Source organism: Oncorhynchus keta, chromosome 11, assembly GCF_023373465.1.
Source record: "Oncorhynchus keta strain PuntledgeMale-10-30-2019 chromosome 11, Oket_V2, whole genome shotgun sequence".
In the NCBI taxonomy this organism is placed as follows: Eukaryota; Metazoa; Chordata; class Actinopteri; order Salmoniformes; family Salmonidae; genus Oncorhynchus; species Oncorhynchus keta.
Genome location: NC_068431.1, coordinates 17,267,820 through 17,290,711, shown reverse-complemented (window position 1 = coordinate 17,290,711; position 22,892 = coordinate 17,267,820). Strand labels below are relative to the sequence as shown.

General features: G+C 42.1%; 1 protein-coding gene across 7 annotated transcripts in view; it reads right to left on the bottom strand.

Annotated features, from left to right (window-relative positions):
• Positions 1 to 22,892, bottom strand: part of sytl2a (synaptotagmin-like 2a) — a 45,213-nt gene that overhangs the window by 5,381 nt on the left and 16,940 nt on the right. For 2 of the 7 annotated variants that reach the window (XM_035779730.2, XM_035779731.2), the window contains exons 1-11: positions 10,172 to 12,635; positions 6,145 to 6,243; positions 5,872 to 5,928; positions 5,070 to 5,185; positions 2,969 to 3,088; positions 2,315 to 2,484; positions 1,809 to 1,911; positions 1,360 to 1,521; positions 1,126 to 1,222; positions 927 to 1,032; positions 348 to 553 (exon numbers count right to left, since the gene is read on the bottom strand). In XM_035779730.2, coding sequence (XP_035635623.1) covers positions 348 to 553; positions 927 to 1,032; positions 1,126 to 1,222; positions 1,360 to 1,521; positions 1,809 to 1,911; positions 2,315 to 2,484; positions 2,969 to 3,088; positions 5,070 to 5,185; positions 5,872 to 5,928; positions 6,145 to 6,243; positions 10,172 to 12,575 — 3,640 coding nt within the window. In that variant the 5' untranslated portion in view covers positions 12,576 to 12,635. The other 5 variants (XM_035779734.2, XM_035779735.2, XM_035779736.2 and 2 more) reach the window with 5 other exon arrangements.

The following is a 22,892-nucleotide window of genomic DNA, read 5'->3' as shown; positions in this document are numbered from 1 at the left end:
ATGCATTTCAATATTAATAATTAGGCTACAATAGGTCTGGAACGACTCAAGAAACTATTTAAATATAAAGACATACTACCGTAGAGAAAAGCATAAATCAGATTCAGAAATGTGGGGAATTTTGTCAACCCATTAGATGCCGTAATTCAATCGGTGCTATAGCACAGCTGAGAATGTGCCTTTTAAAGACATTTTCCCGATGTTCTCAGAGATCGCATTTATGGTCAACGTTGCGCATGTCGTCTCATGTGTAAATTACCTTTAAAAGTCTGTTATAGTGTGTTGCATTTTAACGTGCCTTGAATTGAGTACCGGCCAAACTTTAAACAAATTACAAAGTATCTTACCTGTTCCAAGGCCCAGTCTTAAGCCCCCAATGAAATGGTTAGTGAGCCGGTCGTGATCCCACACGGTGACTTCAACGCAGGCCTCTCGTAGGTCGTCCGGCCGAAAGCCATCATAGACCATGGTGTGATTGAACATGGGGTTGGCCGTCTTCTTCACCACCCGAGTCTTCTGTCGGCTTTTCCTGCTCATGTCTGGAAGCACGGTGCTAAAATAGCATACAACAACAACGGATTAGTAGCCTAGCACACTCTGGCCCACAATCTGATCCTGTGCATTTCAAGGAAGAGCTTTAGCTCTAACAGTATACTGTAAGTTTAGGACAAAAGCAATCAATGGCCCTGTTAGAATATTACAGAAATGCATCCTATTCTTCCTCGCTACCATTCTTGAGGTAATCACAGATATGAGGAGTACAACAGTATAAAAAAATCAGAATTTCTACAGTGAGTGAATCGCTACAAATCCAATGGTTTAGTTTATATATGACTAAATGACACATTGGCACTATAAACATATTCAATACTAAATTATGCTTCACACCTGTATTTAACCAGGTGCAACATATCCAAAACACATACCATTTCACGAAGGGGTCAATGATCGCACCCCTGATAGCAGGCAGGTTCTTGCAGTCTTTCACCCAAATCTGCACCTCACCCGTTTCAGTTTTGGATGACCTCTTACCTACCAATTGAGTAAAAACACACATAAGTAAGTTATGTTCAATAGAACACATAACAGGCTAGATGATGATGAGTGGTCTGAGAAACCGCTTACTGTAGGAGATCTGTGGCAGGAAACGCAATCCTATTCTCATCTCTCCTCTATGGTCAATAGATTGGGAGTGAGAGGGACTGAGAGACTGTGTCGAGATCTAAAGTGAATAGAATAACTTTATTTTTAGTTGTGGCAAGTTGGTATCAGATCAATCTTTATGAATTACCACCTATATAAAAATGCACACTGCAAAACAGACTGTATACGACCAAAACTAATCCTCTTGCAGTTTACCCTTGCTTTCAAAGCATAATCATTCATCTGCGTGTTGCTAAAGTCCCATTCAGACAAATCCAAGTCCACCTCGCCAAGGAAGCTGTTCCGTCCAAAGTTGTCATTGTGCCACACGGAGACATTAAGTGCTTGAGTCTTGAGGGTCTCCATGGTAACTTTAAACTGCAGGGGTAGAAAAGGGGATAAAAGTAGTTTTCTCAATGCAGACACAATAGACCGAGCACTGATAGCTTTGTGTCCAGCTATTTTTGAACTGTTGAAAAACAATTTCCACAGTATAAAATCAGGAATGTACACCCCCACCACACACACACACAGACTTCTGCCATATCAGAGGACACCTGGACCACCTATTGAGATGTTTGTTGAGTGAATCAGGTGATAAATAATCTGAAAAGGAGATTGGATGAGGACTTTAATAACCAGCCATCATATCTCTTCTCTCTTACCCTAAGGATCTCATTGTAAGTGGGGTTCAAGGTCTTCTTTTTCACACTGGCTTTTCTCTTTCCCATCTTCGCTTTGTCCGGTAAGAGGTAACATTTCACATATCTGAAAATGAATATCCAACATCAGATTCTTAGCCACTACACAAATACAAAGCAAAAGCAACTACGGCTGGGATTAAATTAGAAGCTGTGCTATAGCGTGCTGGACATTTAAAGGTAATTAACAATTAAGCAGGCATCTGCAATGTTTACCTTGAATGCGATCTCAGCAAATGCGGTAACATGTCTACAAGTGCAATCGGATAGAAGTCTGTGAAAGTTTCCAAGGCACATCATTGCTTTCCTTGCACCTAGTCTCAAATTGCAATAACACACTGATGATCCTATGTAAGGTAATGGGAAACATCAACCTCTGTAAACCTATGCACCTGGAGATGGCAGATTTATTTTACAATGATAGGATAATCACACACACACACAATCTTATTTATTGCAAGAACACCTACGGATCAGAACGGTTCTTCTTGGGTTCTGCCACGGCAAGATCTCTGCAGTGGACAACAAAGATGTGGAACTCCCCGAGCTTCTGGACATAATTCATGGCAAACCGGATTGTTCCCTTCACTTCCACATCCCCATCTACTCCACTGTAGATGCTTGCCACACTGCTGCTCACCTTAACGGTCCACATGATGTTAGGAAGAGACAACAGCATCACCAAGTGTTGTATCAAGCCATCAAACCAGATGTTTGATGTGTTTGATACCCTTCTATTGATTCTGTTCCAGACATTACAATGAGCCTGTCCTCCCAATTTAAAGTGCCACCAGCCACCACTGAACCTCAGTATTATTATCTTCTAGATGCGGAACAAATGCCTCTCTTAGTCCACATTCAGAACCCTAATATTCCCGATTCTCTAGAACCCTAATATTCCCAATTCTCTAGAACCCTAATATTCTTACATCTGCTATGGGACAATTGTATGATTCCTGTGTATCACATGTGGGGGAGAAAACAAATGTTCTGCTGTATTATGCTAATAACTTTTGTTATTAGCATTATTAGGATTGCAGCCATGTGAATTCAAAGCAAAGTGAGTTTGATTATTTCATGGCACACGTCAACATATCTGATAGGGAAGCTGCATGGGAACATACAGAGGACATGGACGCCATGCCAGAGGAGAGGCTAAGGTTAGTGAGGGAACTGCCCATCCGCTTTTTCCAGCTGAAGTTGAGACTTTCCACTGAGGTGCTGTCACTGTCTCTGCCATCCTTCTACAAGATAGTGCAGAAACAACAATGGCGGGTGGTCAGAAACACACACACACACACACACACACACACACACACACACACACACACACACACACACACACACACACACACACACACACACACACACACACACACACACACACACACACACACACACACACACACACACACACACACACACGTTAAAACACATTGTGGGCCTACATGGTGGTTGGAGCCAGGGTCTGCTACATGCACATACAGTGCCTTCGGGTAGTATTACACATTTTGTTCTGTTTTAAAACGGAAATACCTTATTTACATGTATTCAGACCCTTTGCTATGAGACTTGAAATGGAGCTCAGGTGCATCCTGTTTCCATTTATCATGCTTGAGATGTTTCTACAACTTGATTGGAGTCCACCTGTGGTAAATTCAATTGATTAGATGTGATTTGAAAAGGCACACACCTGTCTATGTAAGGTCCCACAGTTGACAGTGCATGTCAGATTGAAAACCAAGCCATGATGTCAAAGGAATTGTCCGTGGAGCTCCGAGACAGAATTGTGTCGAGGCACAGATCCAGGGAAGGGAAAAAAAAAATGTCTGCAGTATTGAAGGTCCCCAAGAACACAGTGGACTCCATCCTTCTTAAATGGAAGAAGTTTGGAACCACCAAGAATCTTCCCAGAGCTGGCCGCCCGGCCAAACTGAGCAATCGGGGGAGAAGGGCCTTGGTGACCAAGAACCCGATAGTCACTCTGACAGAGCTCCAGAGTTCCTCTGTGGAGTTGGGAGGAGCTTCCAGAAAGACAACCATCTCTGCAGCACTCCACCAATCAGGCCTTTATGGTAGAGTGGCCAGACAGAAGCCACTCCTCAGTAAAAGGCACATGACAACCTGTTTGGAGTTTTACAAAAGGGACCTAAAGACTCTCAGACCATGAGAAACAAGATTCTCTGGTCTGATGAAACCAAGATTCAACACTTTGGCCTGAATGCCAAGCATCATGTCTGGAAGAAACCTGGCACCATCCCTACGGTGAAGCATTGTGGTGGCAGTATCATGCTGTGGGGATGCTTTTTAGCTGCAGGGATTGGGAGACCAATCAATATCTAGGCAAAGATGAATGGAGCAAAGTACAGAGAGATCCTTGAGGAACTCCTGCTCCAGAGAGCTCAGGACCTCAGACTGGGGTGAAGGTACTCTTTGCAACAGGACAACGATCCTAAGCACACAGCCCAGACAACGCAGGAGTGGCTTCGGGACAAGTCTCTGAATATCCTTGAGCCCGGACTTGAACCCAATCGGACATCTCTAGAGAGACCTGAAAATAGCTGTGCAGCAACGCTCCTCATCCAACCTGACAGAGCTTGAGAGGATCTGCAGAGAAGAATCTGAGAAACTCCCCAAATACAGGTGTGCCAAGCTTCATACCCAAAAAGACTCAAGGCTGTAATTGATGCCAAAGGTGCTTCAACAAAGTAGTAAAGGGTCTGAATACTGTTTTTTTTTCTTTGTCATTACGATGTATTGTGTGTAGATTGATGAGCAAAAACAACTATTTAATACATTTTAGAATAGGCTGTAACCTGACAAAATGTGGAAAAAGTGAAAGGGTCTAAATACTTACCAAAGGCACTGTACAAGCCATGTTAAAAATGTACTCAAATGTGGGACAGTTTGGTTATCAATAGCTTATGCGTCTTATCCAAGCATGAAAAATACATTCATTATATGACCTCAAAAAAGGAAAGGTGACTGCATTACCCCTGAATATGATATGCATTTGGTCATACATGGTGGATTTTGAAAGCCATTAAAATGAATTCAAGAGGAAAGAATTCTATAAAATCAGGTATTTTGTATTGTTGTCATCTTAAAGCTAACAAGGCAATTCACTTCCCCCTAATTCAGATGGGGTATATCACTCTAAAAATGGTTGGGTATTTTTTTTACCATGAACAAAGGGCACAGTATTTTTATTTGTATTTGTTTTACCTCATCCTGCATAACAGACACCGACTTGCTCATATTCTTCATCTGCTCCGGGACTGAAAGGGAGGAGGGAGGAGGGAGATGGAGAGGAAGGAGGGAGGAGGGAGGCACTGCAGAGACTGGAAGATGCAAAGCAAAATAGGTGGATAAGGACTTTTACAACTCTCTAACTAATCTCACCTAATGGCTCAAATCAGCAGGGTCTTCACTGAAATAGTGAAATTGCAAGACAATGTAATGACAGCTGATGTAATCATATTGGCCAAACGACATGCTTTCCTCAACACTCTTCTGCTCTCAATAATCCACTTCCTGAATAATTCCTAAATCAACCCCTATCATCTTCCCCTTAGACAATTGAGTAGATCGGAGAGGATTGGGAAGGTGTAAGCGATTTGCGGAACTTCCACCTTGCCCTATGATAGTACAGGTGCATGAATTGTTGCCATATTGGGCAGAGTCAAGGAAGATTGATTTAAACAATCACACGATGAAATGTTGTTATAACCATGGCATCACTGTGCCTGAAACCACGACAACCAACAGAACAATGTTATTTGGAAAATTCTAGTTTCCTCAAATTGAAATAAAATATGAATCGTGATATTTCAACAATGAGTTACAATTCTAATCTATTCTCATTACTGATAGTTCACGGTTTCAACTCTCACCAATAAATATAGTCAAAATCTAATAATACAAGTATAACAAAATTGTATTTGTTTGCACAATACTCGGTGTCTGCCTTCAAACAAAAAGCAAATGTACACTGTTTTATCAAATGAAATTGAGCAGAAATATTTACCATCATCCACATTTAGATTCAATTCACTTCTTTGGTCAATTATACTTCTCTCTTCTCCTTTGGAAGAAAATAAAGGGTTAGAGGATTAAACAGTTAAGTTCAGATATCATGAAAACAACATCATAATGCTAATTGAAAACTCTTTCTTAAACAATTGATTTGAATGGCTACAGCGACAATTGGCCATGGCTAACCACAGTCTAGGATTGAGAATAACATTGAGTTAAGAATCAAGCCTATTGAGCTCAGGAAAACCAAGAACGGTCTATTTACGTTTTGGTGGTGATAAAACGTCCTCCATACTTCTGGATAAGGGTCTTGAAGACATTTGTTTAAACTCTAACCTGATAGGGCTTGAGTTCTCACCATGACCTGCCACAGATAAAATAAAATCAGCTCTGGAAAATATTGCAAAAAACAGAGGAACAAACAGACCGGTCTTCATAGATTGCATGACATTAAGAAAAATGTCCCCATCACATATTTCCAGATACTTGTTCTGAACAAACAGTTGCACAGCATTCCAAAAATCTATTGATTGTTCTTTATGAAGATTAGGGAATACTTGAATTAGTTTGTTTTCAATTCCATAAACTGATTATTTAAAACACCCTGACAGATAATACAAATATATATTAGCTTACTTCAGTTTCTTAATGATCCAAGTCGGTGGCATACAGAGTGTGATTTGAAAAGGTGATCGACTAAACATTTTACATTGGAAGCATCTAGAAATCAAAAAGGTTCTCTTTACACTTCATGTACTTATTTGAATCAGAGTTAATCTACTCTACAGAATGGTTATTGTGATAATGTTAGAGACAATCATCAGAATGCAGATACAATAAAATGACAAATACAAATATGAAGGCAGGTTAGTCCCAAGAAATGTAGGAATTTGTATATAAATTAAAAATCTAATTGAGATCTTATTGGCTCATGCAAAGTGACAGTTTTAATGGCATTAGTAGTTTGGTACAGCACAGTATATTCAATATTGTTACTTCCTTTTACCGCAAAAGTTGTCGGTTTGCTCATCTATTTCGACCCATTAATGTCATGAAGAGACTTTGAGTGATGCAACCGTTGGCTATGCACACCTGGCTGAAGGAGCGACGAGATAAAGTTGAGTAAAGTTCAACGACACAGTAGCGTGATATCCAATTGGGACACAGAAGGTCTGGCAAGCTAGCTTTCACTTTGTGTGTGCGTGTTTAGATCCTCTCTCTCGCTCTCTCTCTCTCTCACACGCACACACACTTACTGTCTTGACCGCTGAATGCTCGGCCATGAAAAGCCAACTGACATTTACTCCTAAAAGTGCTGACCGGTTGCACCCTTCATAACCACTGCTTATATTATTTGACCCTGCTGGTCATCTATGAATGTATGAACAGCTTGAGAAATGATCTAGCCTTTATGGCTATGTACTTTTATAATCTCCAACCAGTTCGGATTTAAGTATAACTTTTGTATGACTGACGCCTTTAGTGAGAGGTCTAATGCTTAAATATTGAATCATTTCTGCCCACCGATTTCATATTCATTTTATAAATACGCCCATGCGCACCTTCATCAGATGAACCGCAACATGTCGTCTAAAGCGCTATAATTCATAAATGCATTTGAAAGTTTTTAATATTGTGATAGTGATCTGTTATCCAACAATTATTATTATTACTAACCCTGCATTATAATCATATAAAACCCCCTTAGATATTCTGTGTTTTTATTTACAGTAGTGATGGACATCTGGAGGCATTTTGTTTTTCCCAAGCGTGGTTTTAGAGTACTTAAGCATCAAATACATTGCAAGTTTGCCCATATTGGCCTTTAGACTACACTTTACAATAGGACAAATATGTTATTGAATTCGATAAAAAAACTGTTAGAAAATGTATATTAAGTAGTCTTGCTTGTCTCAGCGCAGCTCGAAACGGTGCTGAAATAGTTGACCACAAGCAGCCTTCTAGGCAGAGCTCCAAAGAAAAAGTAATATCTCAGACTGGCCAATAAAAGAAAAAGATTAAGATGGGCAAAGGAACACAGACACTGGACAGAGGAACTCTATCTAGAAGGCCAGCATGCTGGAGTCGCCACTGTTGACAGGTGTTTTGCGGGTACTATTTAACAAAGCTGCCAGTTGAGGACTTGCGAGGCGTCTGTTTCTCAAACTAGACACTCTAATGTACTTGTCCTCTTGCTCAGTTGTGCACCGGGGCCTCTCACTCCTCTTTCTGTTCTAGTTAGGGCCAGTTTGCGCTGTTCTGTGAAGGGAGAAGTACACAGCGTTGTACTAGAGCTTCAGTTTCTTGGCAATTTCTCGCATGGAATAGCCTTCATTTCTCAGAACCAGAATAGATTGATAAGTTTCAGAAGAAAGTTCTTTGTTTCTGGCCATTTTGAGCCTGTAATCGAACCCACAAATGCTGATGCTCCAGATACTCAACTAGTCTAAAGAAGACCAGTTTTATTGCTTCTTCAATCAGAACAACAGTTGTCAGCTGTGCTAACATAATTGCAAAAGGGTTTCTAATGATCAATTAGCCTTTTAAAATTATAAACTTGGATTAGCTAACACAATGTGCCATTGGAACACAGGAGTGATGGTTGCTGATAATGGTTCTCTGTACACCTATGTAGATATTCCATTTAAAAAAATGCAGTTTCCAGCTATAATAGTCATTTACAACATTAACAATGTCTACACTGTATTTCTGATCCATTTGATGTTATTTTATTGAACCAATTTTTTATCTTTTCTTTCAAAAACATGGACATTCTACGTGACCCCAAACTTTAGAACGGTAGTGAATATGTATGTATTTTTTTCCCAGAACACTTACCATGTGTGTTCTCGTTTTGTACTATTCTGTAGTTTCGACCCAATGATTCGTCTGACAAACAAAGAACTTTGCGTACTGTAGGCCCAGGCATGGATCAAAGCTGGCGAGACAAGACATATGCTGGACCCTATGTCAGAGAGGTGTTTTTGGGACCACGTCATGTCTATAGTCCTGCTAATAGCCCTTGTGAAAAACAAGTGTTTGAAAACATGTTTTCAAAAGGCCTCCAGGGCCGACAGGTTCCTTACTTTCTCCCCCTTCCACTTGCCTTTTCCATTTATTCCCATAGTAATTCGTTATGGTTTGCATTGCAAATGAGGGCATAAACTGGGTCAAGACGTCAGAGTAAGTCATCCTTTATGTAGTAAAATAAAGGTTAAATAAAAATACATAAAATACTTTTAACAGCACATTACTCAACACTAGTGAGACTCATGTCACCTACGGTAGGCCTAAAATATTTTTTAAATCTCCACATGTAGGTCTCCTGATGTTAACCCGATCGAACTTGTTGCAACTAAAATGTAGTTGAAATAAACATTTGCCTGGCATGGATTGTGAATCCATCTGGTTCCTCGCCCTATTCAACCCTGCCAATGCCACCTGACTCTCCACCAATGACGAGACTCTCTGTGAATAATTCCATTTAGAGGATTGGAGGATTCTAAATGAATATCTAAGGGTTTTTCGTTAGGGCAAATCTGATCTGTGAGAATATCTAAGGGGCTTTTATATAATTATAATGTATTGTGAAAGGAAAACGACATGCAAAAGAGACAGTGGTATATATTTTTATTTATCACAATTTTCTTTAACCAATTTCGGTCTTTAATGCTGGGCCGACAGACAAGTTCCTTACTTTTTCTTTTTTTTTTACTGAAATTGCAACCAACTTTCTATGGCTTGTTTAAAAAATTATTATATTTTGGAGATGATTTCATTTGTAATCTGAATAAAGGGAAAAAGGCCATTCTTGAACATGGGGTGAGACATTCTTATCAATTTATAAATGAAGCCAGTTTGTTATTTAGAATTTTTTATTCCTGTTTTTAGAGGGCGAGAAACCAAAAGCCCACTGTACCTATTTTTTGAAAATCGTCAGTCCACATGACTGTTTTTGAAAACGCCTCCATTAATTGCCACAGTTCCTGACTACTGATAGATCAGCGTTCTAACTCCCCCTTGTGATAGTGTGGTGAAATGACAGAAAGCCACCATCTACCACAAACGGTCGCGGCATAAGCTTGTAACTTTTAAAGGAAGAACCACTGTATATCTACCCAAAAGAGACTAATTTTGCCATGTGGAAGACATTGTCCCGTATGTCTAAACCTGCTGCTTCCATCAAAGTTCAGAATGATGTGGCCAACATGATTTGCCCCCACATTTAAATCATTAGCCATTTCACTTCTAAATCACAAAATCTATGTTTGATGAGAAAATGCAAAGCTCACAGCTTGAACTTGCCCGAGATTGAGACCAGATCTCAGGCATGCTTCCTCTGGATAAGCGACTGTCGACATTCTCCATGGACCTAGGACTGATCCAAGATGGACTCCCCTCACTGCTTCTCGTGCTCAGGAGCAATGGAGTGAGGACAGTGGGACTCAGATGGTCATTCCCCACTTTATCTGAGATAAACTGAGGGATGTGTGTCTGCTCAGGGAGCCCCAAATAATGTTGGTTGCTCTGGGGAATGAAAGATCTCGCAAGGCGGAGATATGTTTCAGAGACTTCAGATGCTCCCGAAAGCTTTCTTTCACCAGGATCCCTATTGATGGGCTGTTGACCAATCTTGCCAGCTTCAAAGGCTCTTCTTATATGCGGGTCCCCATGATTTGGCTTAGAGGACCAGTGAGGACTGCCCTCCTGTACACTTAGGTTCCCTAAACTGGTCCTTCTGAAGGGGCAAGGGAGCGAACTAGTAGGTGATAGCGGGGACATCATAGAAGTTAGTGAGCTCTGTGCCGAGCCTCTACGTGGAAAGGTCAGGCGATCCTGCCCCTTCTCTTCAGATCTAAACTGTGGAGAGGTAGACGTGATTCCTAGGGTATGTTTGGTGGACTCTGATCCTGACTGCATTGCTTCATGTGAGAGTCCTTTTCTCTGTTTAACCACTGGTGTTGCTCTCTCTGGATCATCCTGATGCTCCCTTGTGGGTGAGGCAATGTCTATGGAGAAGGATTTAAATGGAGAACTATCACGCCTGGCTCCTTGGAAACTGGATGAATCTCTGGGCAGGGCTTTTGGATGACAGGTCTTTGAAGGACTTCTCTTAAGTTCATCGTCAGTTTTGTCTTTCCACTTTGGAATTTCAGATCTAGGCAGAGGTGTTTTAGGACTTAAGGGTATTTCTTGATTCAGGGTTGGCCCTGTTTCCATCTTACATGAATCTTGCTGATTTATAGAATCAACATCGCCAACACTACAGTGACTACTCGGTAGTGATGAGTTTGAACTCCACTTGATGAAACCCTTTTCTATTCTTTCAGCCATGGACAAGTTGGAGGCGCTGGCCTTAACCCCGTATAAGGAAGAGCTTTGCTTGTCACAGTCACCCTTCCCTAGGTCAGTTTCAATTGTTCTTAGACTAGACTGAGAAGTGGCAATTGAGTGGTGGACTGGAGGTGTTTCTGAAAATGGATGGGTTTGAGTATCTAAAGCCTCCTTTGGTTTGCCAACAATGACCCTTGGTCCACTATTCTCCTTCTCCCAGAAGGACTTGAGGTTATTGATCTTGGCCTTCCTGCTTTCCTGTTGACTGAGGGAACGTCTAACAAGGGGCACTGGGACACGCCCCTGCCGGCTTGTGCAGGGACTGGATGGAGAGACATGTAAAGGAATGTCCACCTTCTCATCTGGCTGGACTGTCTGAGAAGGTACTGTCAAGCCCACAGATGAACTGGAATTATCTTCAGAGATAAGGATGGATTTATCCCTGAATGTACCATTGTCACCTGATGTTTTTAACATGTAGTTACTTTCAACGAAAGATGAGGACTTTTCGTCATATGACAGAGCAGCACTGAGGTCTATGTTACACTGCTCTGAGGTTTCCACCTTTTGGGAGAAGGGATGGTTAATCAGCATATTTGAGTCATTACTATCATTGCTTTTTGCTCCAAAGATATTGGACTTTCTCATGACACTAGTGTCGAGGTGAAGCTGAATATTTTGAAAAGATGAGGATGCTTCAACAGTCTCAGCCTTGGCAAAATCTTTACCAAAATCATGCATTTTTTGGTCACAAGTATCCCCAGCACTGACAAGTACTTCACACCTCATTGTATCAGTGCTTAGTTTACTGAGCAGTATTTTAGGGCCAATTTCTCTTTCCCAAAATGATGTCAAGTTGGAGAGTTTATCTGGTAACGCATCTACTCCACATGCACTCCCCTGTGGCTCCTGTTGAGTTTGGTCTATTTCTTTTTTAAGCACTAGTTCTCTAACCTCCGGTGTCTTCTCATTTTTAGCTGACTGTTTGTCAGTAGCACATTTATGCAGATCTTGCTGCTGGTCAGAATAAGTATTCACAGTGGACTGGCAGAAGACGAAGTTCAGGGTGGTGTCGTCAAGCTCTTTCTGTTCACCGAGAACCACCTCCTCTTTAACTGGGCTTTGCGGCTCAGGGATTTTCTCTTCTCTTGCTTCCCATCTACTAAATATGCCTAGGAGCCCTCGCCGAGGCTTTGGAGACACACGACTAGATGGCTTCTTCGAGGCAGCATCACTTGGCATCTCATCTGTGATGATGTCGACAGGAGTCACTGGTTCATCACTGGGTTGTTGTGGGAGCTGAACCTGTGGCTTGTCACAGCTTCCCAGGTTCCAGCTGAACCAGTCGCGAACCTTAGCCATGGATTGACAGTCCTCCTCTGTTATCTTGGTGGGGGAGATCCCCTGGGCCGCGGCCCCCAAGAGAATGGGCTTACCTGTCTCTTGCTCAGCACAATGGAGGTCGGACACCTGAATGGTAAGGGACTCAGCATGACGATGGTCAAGTTGATCTGTAAAGGAAATCAAAACAACTTGGATTTCTCATCACTTGTATTTGCTGACATACAAATGTAGGATCTTAATTTGAGCCAGTTTGCTACAGCAGGAAAATAATCCTGCAGCAACAGGAAATGTGAATTATTATGTGGATTATAATGAATGGACATTTTTGCAGGGGTTGATATATTTTTCATTAGGGCAAATTAAGTCAGAAGTTTAATGTGGAAATGACACATTTTGGAAGCCTTTTTTAAAACTCAAATATACTACAACCAGGAAAATTCTCAGCAACAAAATAATAATCAAATTCAGATCCTACATTTTGAACAGAGCAATAAATAATCAAGCAAATTATTGAATTGAACTATGTCATCTACAAGTCAGTATAATGATGTAATAGAAGAAAATGATTTATAAAACATTAGATAACCATATAATTTCAAAGCCTGAATGCCCCCACCAATGAAAAAAAGAGCACATTCCTTGCAGTCCAAATTCACCAATCACCATCAGCAAATATTATCATCATACAATAAATGAATGTGTACATTCATGTATGAAAGCAAGCAGGTTAGTGATTAAAAAACAGATCTTACAACACAAACATGGTGAGTAGTTTATAAAGTTTTATTTCCTAAATTAATTGAATACAAACCTAAAATCATTCTCTGCACTCCTCACTACAAATATGTGAATAGATTAATGGGTTGATTGTTGACTGATAGATTGAATTAATTAATAAAATCATCAAATGAATTAAATGGAGATGCACTAGCCTTACCAGCAGGGACCTGGGCTGGGCCTGTGTCTAGGCATCTTATATCTGGCTCCTCTCTGCAACTCAGACCCTCACCTATGTCCGCCTGTCTCTGCATATCATGAATGGGCTGTTGGAGCCAGCAAGGTGAACCTACAGCTGTCAAAACCTCAATGTCTTCCTTTAGTGGTCTGTGATCACCCTGGTCAATACCACTGTTGATGCCACTTTTGTCTGACTGCCCCGTCTCCTCCTCTCCCTCTGGGTGGCTTGTACAGTACAAATCCAGGAGACTGTGTTCGCCCAGCTCCTCTCCATCCTGCATCTCAGTGAGCCACTCCACGCTGCTCCTGCTCACTGCTAGGCCGAATCTCACCTGTTTCCTGTCTATCCAGACCAGGGTCTCTCTCTCTTTAGCAGGCCAGGTGTCTAAAGATGGCTCTAAGACCCCGTTACTGGAGTGCAGCGTTTGTGGACATTGTGGTTCTGGCTGGCAGCTGCAGACGTTTCGGAACTGAAGAAAGTCAGTGGAGCTACTTTGTTTGAGGACGCTCCTAGGGGCAGGAAAGCTGGCCTGTCTGGCTGCTGGGCTGTCTGGCTGCTGGCCTGTCTGGCTGCTGGCCTGTCTGGCTGCTGGGCTCTCCAAGAGAGAGTCCTGGGATCTGTTAATGATTGTTCTTGTTTTGGGGACAGGCATGCGCAGAGGTGCACTTTGGATGTTTTTGGAACAGATCGATTTTAAGTTAGTTAGATGAGCAATGCAGAACTCAGATGGTGGTAGAAACTCTGGGGGAAAGACAATGGGGGGTGGTGGATAGAAAATTAGGGCACAAAACAGGTGGATAAAGCAAGCATGTTTCAAGAAGCGATGACAATGACGTCTTATGGTTAACACCACAAACATACAGTGGATCCCAATGTAAATGCAAATACATTAATTGGGTGGTGGGGCTAGGGACTTTTAGTACATTTGCATCGGATTACTTTCTTGGTTTACTTCCTTGGTTTAATTCCTTCATGGTTATTGTTATTATCATGATTTTCATAATAGCCTGGGAGATTATTCTACATGAGAGAATGTTAAAAAATACCCACTGGTCACAGTCGTCAGTTCAATGTCTAGTTTTGATTTACATTTGGTTAAGTTGTCAACTAACGTGAATTCAATCAAACATGTCACCATGTCATTGGATTTAGGATAAAAGGGTGAAAAAAATATGAAATTCCCTTAAATTGATGACTTCTTTCAAATCCAATCAGTTTTCCATGTTGATTCAACGTCAACACATTACATTTTTTTGTTTGGAATGATGTGGAAACAACGTTGATTCAACCAGTTTTTGCCCAGTGGGTAGTTAGTGCCTAGATTCCTTGAAAAACATGGGAGAAATATTAAGGATCTCCAGCACAGACAAGTCATGCATTGCAGCTTAGGGCTTTGGAGTCAGGGTACATGCCTTTATGTGTAATCCCTCTGCTAGTCTGTATTTGCATACCTCCCCCTTTGGCTCGCCTTCCTTCTGGGAAAAACCTGACTAGTTGCTAGATACTAATTGGCTCATTTCATGAAATGCAATTGTTTCAGGGCACATACTTTGAGAAATTGCCACACTATTGTTGCACGTCTTGAAATTAAGGGCATCTGGCTCAAGCACTGTAGTTACAAAACTGAAGTTTACCTAAATACTAGAGCATTAGTTATTATACAGGGGAAATGAAGGTTAATCCTTTAGCCAAAAAATGAGAATGAACAATGGTAATCGTTCTTGTATTCTGTTTTGGTAATTGGAATCTACAAAATGGCTAATGGGAACTGTGTTTTCCTCTTCCCTTCTTACGAGAATGTTATGAAAGAAAGGTGGAAGAAATACAACATACATATTATGTTCATGACAAAAATACATGCTTACAACAATCATGCAACGAGAACATGCTAGCAATCTGTTTAAAAAGCAACGGGGAAATACCGAAAGCCCAGGAGAGGTTTAACACGCATGGCTTTCAATGGGATCAGTTCACCAGACTTACGGTTGTTTGCAAGGAAAATGCTTTGACTGTTTGTCCATCTAGCCGTCCACTCCATTAAAAACACAACACATGGTGTGTTACAGTTGAATCATGAATCCTGAATTACTGTAGTAAACGTGCAAATTACATGACGCCAAATCGAAACCACAACCTCAAAATGTTTCACTAAAATGGTGGTGACTTGGCATAGGAACCCTAAAATAATATGTCAGTGTTTGGTATGTATTTGAACATTTTTGAATGTTCCGTGATATCACTACCATAAGACTGCTGAAAACACAACTTACAGTAAGATTCATTAAAGTAACTAACTTCTCAGCTGTAAGGTTTCAGAACATTTTTGAATGTTCCGTGATATCACTACCATAAGACTGCTAAAGACACAACTTACAGTAAGATTCATTAAAGTAACTAACTTCTCAGCTGTAAGGTGTCAGAACATTTTTGGTGCAACATGCGGCGTAGCATTAAGTAATGTTTATGACCACCTTACGTAGACATTATGAAAGACCATTCAAATGAAGTGTTATTACCAAATCCATATATTCACTTGATGTCCTTGTTCAGTTTATTCTTGGATACTAAAATGACACCCACAGATAATGTACAGGTAAGGAGCTCACCCCCGTCAGGTGTCTTGGTTTGCTCCATTGCTTCATTGGGTAACTGGCTGTCTGTTTCCTCCAAAGTTTCAGGTGGAAGTGGTGTGTTGTTGAATGGGTTCTGTCTTTGCTTCAGTACAGTAAGAGGAAAACACAGGTTTGCATCAGCAATGAAACACCCATGTTGTCCACATTTGTGTGTGTGTGTGTGTGTGTGTGTGTGTGTGTGTGTGTGTGTGTGTGTGTGTGTGTGTGTGTGTGTGTGTGTGTGTGTGTGTGTGTGTGTGTGTGTGTGTGTGTGTGTGTGTGTGTGTGTGCGCGTGTGTGTGCGCCTGTGTGTGTGTTTGTGTGTGTGTGTGCGTTACCATATACTTTGTTACTAAATAGTAAATCAATAGAAATGAACATGAACTTGAAATAAAGTTTAAACAGTTACTTCAACCAACCTTTGTGGGGGACTGCAAAACTTCTGGCAGATTGTAGCTGTCGTCCCTATGGTGAATACAATTTAAAATGTAGACATCATTATTATCTTAATCTTTTAAAGAATAACAAACACTTGATTAAAGCATGGGATAATGGGAATAATGTTTAATGTTTTTAACTCTAGCAATTATGTGGACAATTGGTCGATTATGCCTACAGTCGACCACATAACTGCCACCACATCAGTTAAGTGCAGGTGCATTTTCATTTGCTGAAAGCCCCAATTCAAAAGCCCCAATTCAAAAGCCCCAATTCATTAATGAAAGCCCCAAGTATTGCATGTATCAACATTGACAAAAAACTCAAATTTTCACATCTCAGGTATTTTCACTGTTGTTGGCTGACTGCAGTCCAGTTGTTTTCCTTGGTTTTTAGAGTGTAATGGTACCACTCATTCACACAACATACATTCCTCAACAATGTATGAATGAGAAGTACCATGACTGTGGAAACCAAGGAAAACAAGGGCATGTGAGTTCTAACCTTAGAAGCAGATTACTAAATGTCGACTTACTGTAATGCCTGAATGACTCCTTCTTTAGCAATCATGCCCATATGATCTGGGCTAATGCTTGATCCCATTTAATGTATGTGACAGTCTTACTAAACAGGGGCTGAGATTCAAGTTAGCTTACTTCTTTGATGGTGAAGACAAGACATACAGTGACCATTTACTTTCCCCACATTTTATTAGGTTACAGCCTTATTCTAAAATTTATTAAATAGTTTTTTCCCCTCATCAATCTAAATTTTAGAACATTTATTAAAAATAAATAACTGAAATATCACATTTACATAAGTATTCAGACCCTTTACTCAGTACTTTGTTGAAGCACATTTGTCAGCAATTACAGCCTCGAGTCTTCTTGGGTATGACGCTACAAACTTGGCACACCTGTATTTGGGGAGTTTCTCCCATTCTTCTCTGCAGATCCTCCCAAGCTCTGCCAGGTTGGATGGGGAGCATTGCTACACAGCTATTGTCAGGTCTCTCTAGAAATGTTCAGTTGATTTCAAGTCCGGGCTCTGGCTGGGCCACTCAAGGACATTCAGAGACTCCTGCGTTGTCTTGGCTGTGTGCTTAGGGTCGTTGTCCTGTTGGAAGGTTAAACTTCATCCCAGTCCTGAGCGCCCTGGTGCAGGTTTTCATCAATGTTCTCTCTGTACTTTGCTCCATTCATCTTTCCCTCGATCCCGACTAGTCTCCCAGTCCCTGTAAAACACCCCCACGGCATGATGCTGCCACCACCATGTTTCACCGTAGAGATGATGCCAGGTTTCTTCCAGACGTGATGCTTGGCATTCAGCCCAAAAAGTTCAATCTTGGTTTTTATCAGACCAGAGAATCTTGTTTCTCATTTCAGCTGCCTTTTGGTCAACTCCAAGCGGGCTGTCATGTGCCATTTACTGAGGAGTGGATCCGTCTGACCATAAAGGCCTGATTGGTGGAGTGCTGCAGAGATGGTTGTCTTTCTGGAAGCTCCTCCCATCTCCACAAAGGAATTCGGGAGCTTTGTCAGAGTGACCATTAGGTTTTTGGTCACCTCCCTGACCAAGGCTCTTCTCCCCCGATTGCTCAGTTTGGCCAGGCGGCCAGCTCTAGGAAGAGTCTTGGTAGTTCCAAACTTATTCCATTTAAGAATGATGGAGGCCACTGTGTTCTTGGGGACCTTCATTGCTGAAGAAATGTTTTGGTACCCTTCCCCAGATTTGTGCCTCGACACAATCCTGTTTTGGAGCTCTATGGACAATTCCTTTGACCTCGTGGTTTGGTTTTTGCTCTGACAGGCACTGTCAACTGTGGGACAGGTGTGTGCCTTCCCAAATCATGTCCAATCAATTGAATTTACCACAGGTGGACTCCAATCAAGTTGTAGAAACATCTCAAGGATGATCAATGGAAACAGGATGCAACTGAGCTCAATTTTCAAATCTCATAGCAAAAGGTACTTATGTAAATAAGGTATTTCTGTTTTTCATTTGTGATAAATTTGCAAAAATGTTGAAAACCCTGTTTTTGCTTTGTCATTATTGGGTGTTGTTTGTAGATTGCTGATGATTATTATTACTTTAATCCATTTTAAAATAAGGCTGTAACTTAACAAAATGAGGAAAAAGTCAAGGGGTCTGAATACTTTCCGAAGACAGGATGAACGATATCTCACAAACGGCTCATTTCTTATATTTGTCTGTATGTTACCTGTTTAAAATGCAATAATTAAGAACCTCTCTATGGCATTGCACATCTTAGCACAAGATGGTAAATAATGCAAAGCAACAAAACTTTGAGTGGCTGGGAGAGGGAGAGGAGTACGTATGCGTGGTGGAAGAAGACTGAGAGGAAGATCATGAGCTGTAGCCTCAGATGAGAGTAGGGCTACTATAATTGATCATGTAATAAATCATGGTCTATCAATGAGAGAGGCTGGTCTGAGAGTGCAGCCAAATCTGCAATGCCCAACAGTGGCCTCTACTGTGAGAAATTTCCGGCAAAATAACAGGTAAGATGTGCATTCTGTAAGGGCATCTGACTGAACTGCATATGAAGCTTACAAGGGTTATAGTGCCCCTAACAAAGACAACTTCCCACAATGACAAAAGGGAAAAAGGCTGCCTAAGTATGATTCCCAATCAGAGACAACGATAGACAGCTGATAGACAGCTGTCCCTGATTGAGAACCATACCTCTGACAAATCAACTCTGACAAATCAACTGTAAATTTTGGTGTTCCTCAAGGTTCCGTTTTAGGACTATTGTACTATTGTTTTCACTATATATTTTACCTCTTGGGGATGTAATTCAAAAACATAATGTTAACTTTCACTGCTATGCGGATGACACACAGCTGTACATTTCAATGAAACATGGTGAAGCCCAAAAATTGCCCTCGCTAGAAACCTGTGTTTCAGACAGAAGGAAGTGGATGGCTGCAAACGTTCTACTTTTAAACTCGGACAAAACAGAGATGTTTGTTCTAGGTCCCAATAAACAAAGAGATCTTCTGTTGAATCTGACAATTAATCTTGATGGTTGTACAGTCAAATAAAACTGTGAAGGACCTCGGCGTTACTCTGGACCCTGATCGCTCTTTTGACGAACATATCAAGACTGTTTCAAGGACAGCTTTTTCCCATCTACGTAACATTGCAAAAATCAGAAACTTTTTGTCCAAAAATTATGCAGAAAAATAAATCCATGCTTTTGTTACTTCTAGGTTAAATAAACTTCAGTTAGTGCTAAATACAGCTGCTAGAATCCTGACTAGAACCACATTTACAAATCATATTACTCCAGTGCTAGCCTCTCTACACTGGCTTCCTGTTAAGGCAAGGGCGGAATTCAAGGTTTTTCTGCTAACCTACAAAGCATTAAATGGGCTTGCTCCTACCTATCTTTCCGATTTGGTCCTGCCGTACATACCTACACGTACGCCACGGTCACAAGACGCAGGCCTCCAAATTGTCCCTAGAATGTCTAAGCAAACAGCTGGAGGCAGGGCTTTCTCCTATAGAGCTCCATTTTTATGGAATGGTCTGCCTACCCATGTGAGAGACACAGACTCGGTCTCAACCTTTAAGTCTTTGGTGTTCCATCTCTTCAGTGAGTCATATGATTGAGTGTAGTCTGGCCCAGGAGTGTGAAGGTGAACGGAAAGGCTCTGGAGCAACGAAACGCCCTTGCTGTCTCTGCCTGGCCGGTTCCCCTCTCTCCACTGGGATTCTCTGCCTCGATCCCTATTACAGGGGCTGAGTCACTGGCTTACTGATGCTTTTTCATGCCGTCCCTAGGAGGGGTGCGTCATTTGAGTGGGTTGAGTCACTGACGTGATCTTCCTGTCTGGGTTGGCGCCCCCCCTTAGGTTGTGCCGTGGCGGAGATCTTAGTGGGCTATACTCGGCCTTGTCTCAGGATGGTAAAGTTGGTGGTTGAAGATATCCCTCTAGTGGTGTGGGGCTGTATTTGGTAAAGTGGGTGGGGTCATATCCTTCCTGTTTGGCCCTGTCCAGAGGTATCATCGGATGGGGCCACAGTGTCTCCTGACCCCTCCTGTCTCAGCCTCCAGTATTTATGCTGCAGTAGTTTATGTGTCGGGGGGCTAGGGTCAGTTTGTTATATCTGGAGTATTTCTCCTCTCTTATCCTGTGTCCTGTGTGAATTTAAGTATGCTCTCTCTAATTCTCTCTTTCTCTCTTTCTTTCTCTCTCTCAGAGGACCTGAGCCCTAGGACCATGCCTCAGGACTACCTGGCATGATGAATCCTTTCTGTCCCCAGTCCATCTGGCCGTGCTGCTGCTCCAGTTTCAACTGTTCTGCATAGAATGCCCACCCAAATCACACCCTGACCAAAGGAGACGTATGGGCATCCTGGAGTGAGGAGACGTATGGGCAGCCTGGTGCGTGGAGCTGCCACAGGGCTCACCAGGCTGGGGAGACATACAGGAGGCCAGGTTCTGGGAGCAGGCACAGGACTCACCAGGTTGGGGAGACATACAGGAGGCTTGGTTCTTGGCGCAGGCACTGGATACACTGGGCCGTGGAGGCGCACTGTAGGTCTCGAGCGTAGAGTCTGCACAACCCGTCCTGGCTAGATGGTTATCTTCGCCCTGCAAATGCGGGGCGCTGGCACAGGACGCACTGGTCTGTGCAGACGCACCGGAGACACAGTGCGCAGAGCCGGCGCAGGATATCCGGGGCCGAAGAGACACACTGGGGACCAGGCGCGCTGAGCCGGCATCATCCGTCCTGGCTGGATGCTCACCTTAACCCGGCAGATGCGGGGAGCTGGGATGTAGCGCACTGGAGACGCTGTGCGCTCCTCCGCATAACACGGTGCCTGACCAGTACCACGCTTCTCCCCACGGTAAGCACGAGGAGTTGGCTCAGGTCTCCAACCTGACTCAGCCAATCTCCTCGTGTCCCCCCCAAAAAATTTTTTTTTGGGGTCTGCCTTTCATGCCTGCTTCGTTGCCGGGACTCCTGGTAATCGTTGTCATTCCTCCCTTGCTACTTCCGCCTGTTTCCATGGCAGGGCCTTGTCCCCTGCCATAACCTGTCCAAGATGTCCTCCACTCTCTCTTCTCCCGGGCCCAGGATCCATGCTCCTCCTGGCCATGCTGCTTGGCCCTTTGGTGGTGGGAAGTTCTGTCACGACCGTCATTAAAGGAAGACCAAGGTGCAGTGTGGTGAGCGTACATTTTCATTTATTTAGTAAAATGTCACCAACTAAACAAGAAATAACAAAAACGACCATGAAGCTTACAAGGGCTATAGTGCCCTCACACCCTGACCAAACCAACTAGAGACATAAAAAGGCTCTCTAAGGTCAGGGCGTGACAATTCCTCAACCCCATTGAGGAATTATTTTCCTCGTGGAGGTGGAAGGTTTATGACCACCATCCACATGATCAAATGTCCCTCCTGGACGAAATTAATGCTGGATGCCTGGACATATCTGCAGAAGATTGCCAGGGATGGACCAGGCATGCCAAAATAAGATTTCCTATGTGTATTTCCCAAGATGACATGTGATGTGGATGAGAACCTGTGGCCAAATGCAGAATACAGGGTTGACTAGCATTGCTGCTGTATATGTAGATGGTGAATATAGAAATGATTGTATTTTGCAGTCACTCAAGGCCAAAAAATGACATAAAACATATTTAAGCAAATTGCATCATGTCTGATTCATTCCTGTAACATATACTGCAGTGAATTCTAAACAGTAGAGAGGTGTCATTCTTGTTTTGGAAAGAAATGTTACAAAAGAAAACATTGTGTAATGCTACCTATTGTTAGTATTTTTTAGGTCATTGTTAAATGTAATATATAATATATATGTAATATATGGCATTTAGCAGACGCTTTTATCCAAAGCGACTTACAGTCATGTGTGCATACATTCTACGTATGGGTGGTCCCGGGAATCGAACCCACTACCCTGGCGTTACAAGCGCCATGCTCTACCAACTGAGCTACAGAAGGACCACATGAGTGACAAAGTGTGCTTGTTGGGTGACAACCTTTGCTGGTGTTATGGAATTAGTTAGTTTGAGACATGTATGAAGTGTTTTGGTAGTTTTACTACATTTTGGATGTGAAATTAACTACTGTGCCAAGCTGAAAGTTGGTTAGGAGAACTGTGTGAAGAGCTTTGAAAAAGTGACGTAAGTATTGAGAAATGGGTCCTAGCGATTGTAAAAAAAAAAAAAACTGTAAGAAGAAAGTGGAAAGCAGTATCATTCTTGTCTCAAACAATTTGTTGACTGCATTTGATCTAACAGAACAGCATGCAAACGTATGTATCTA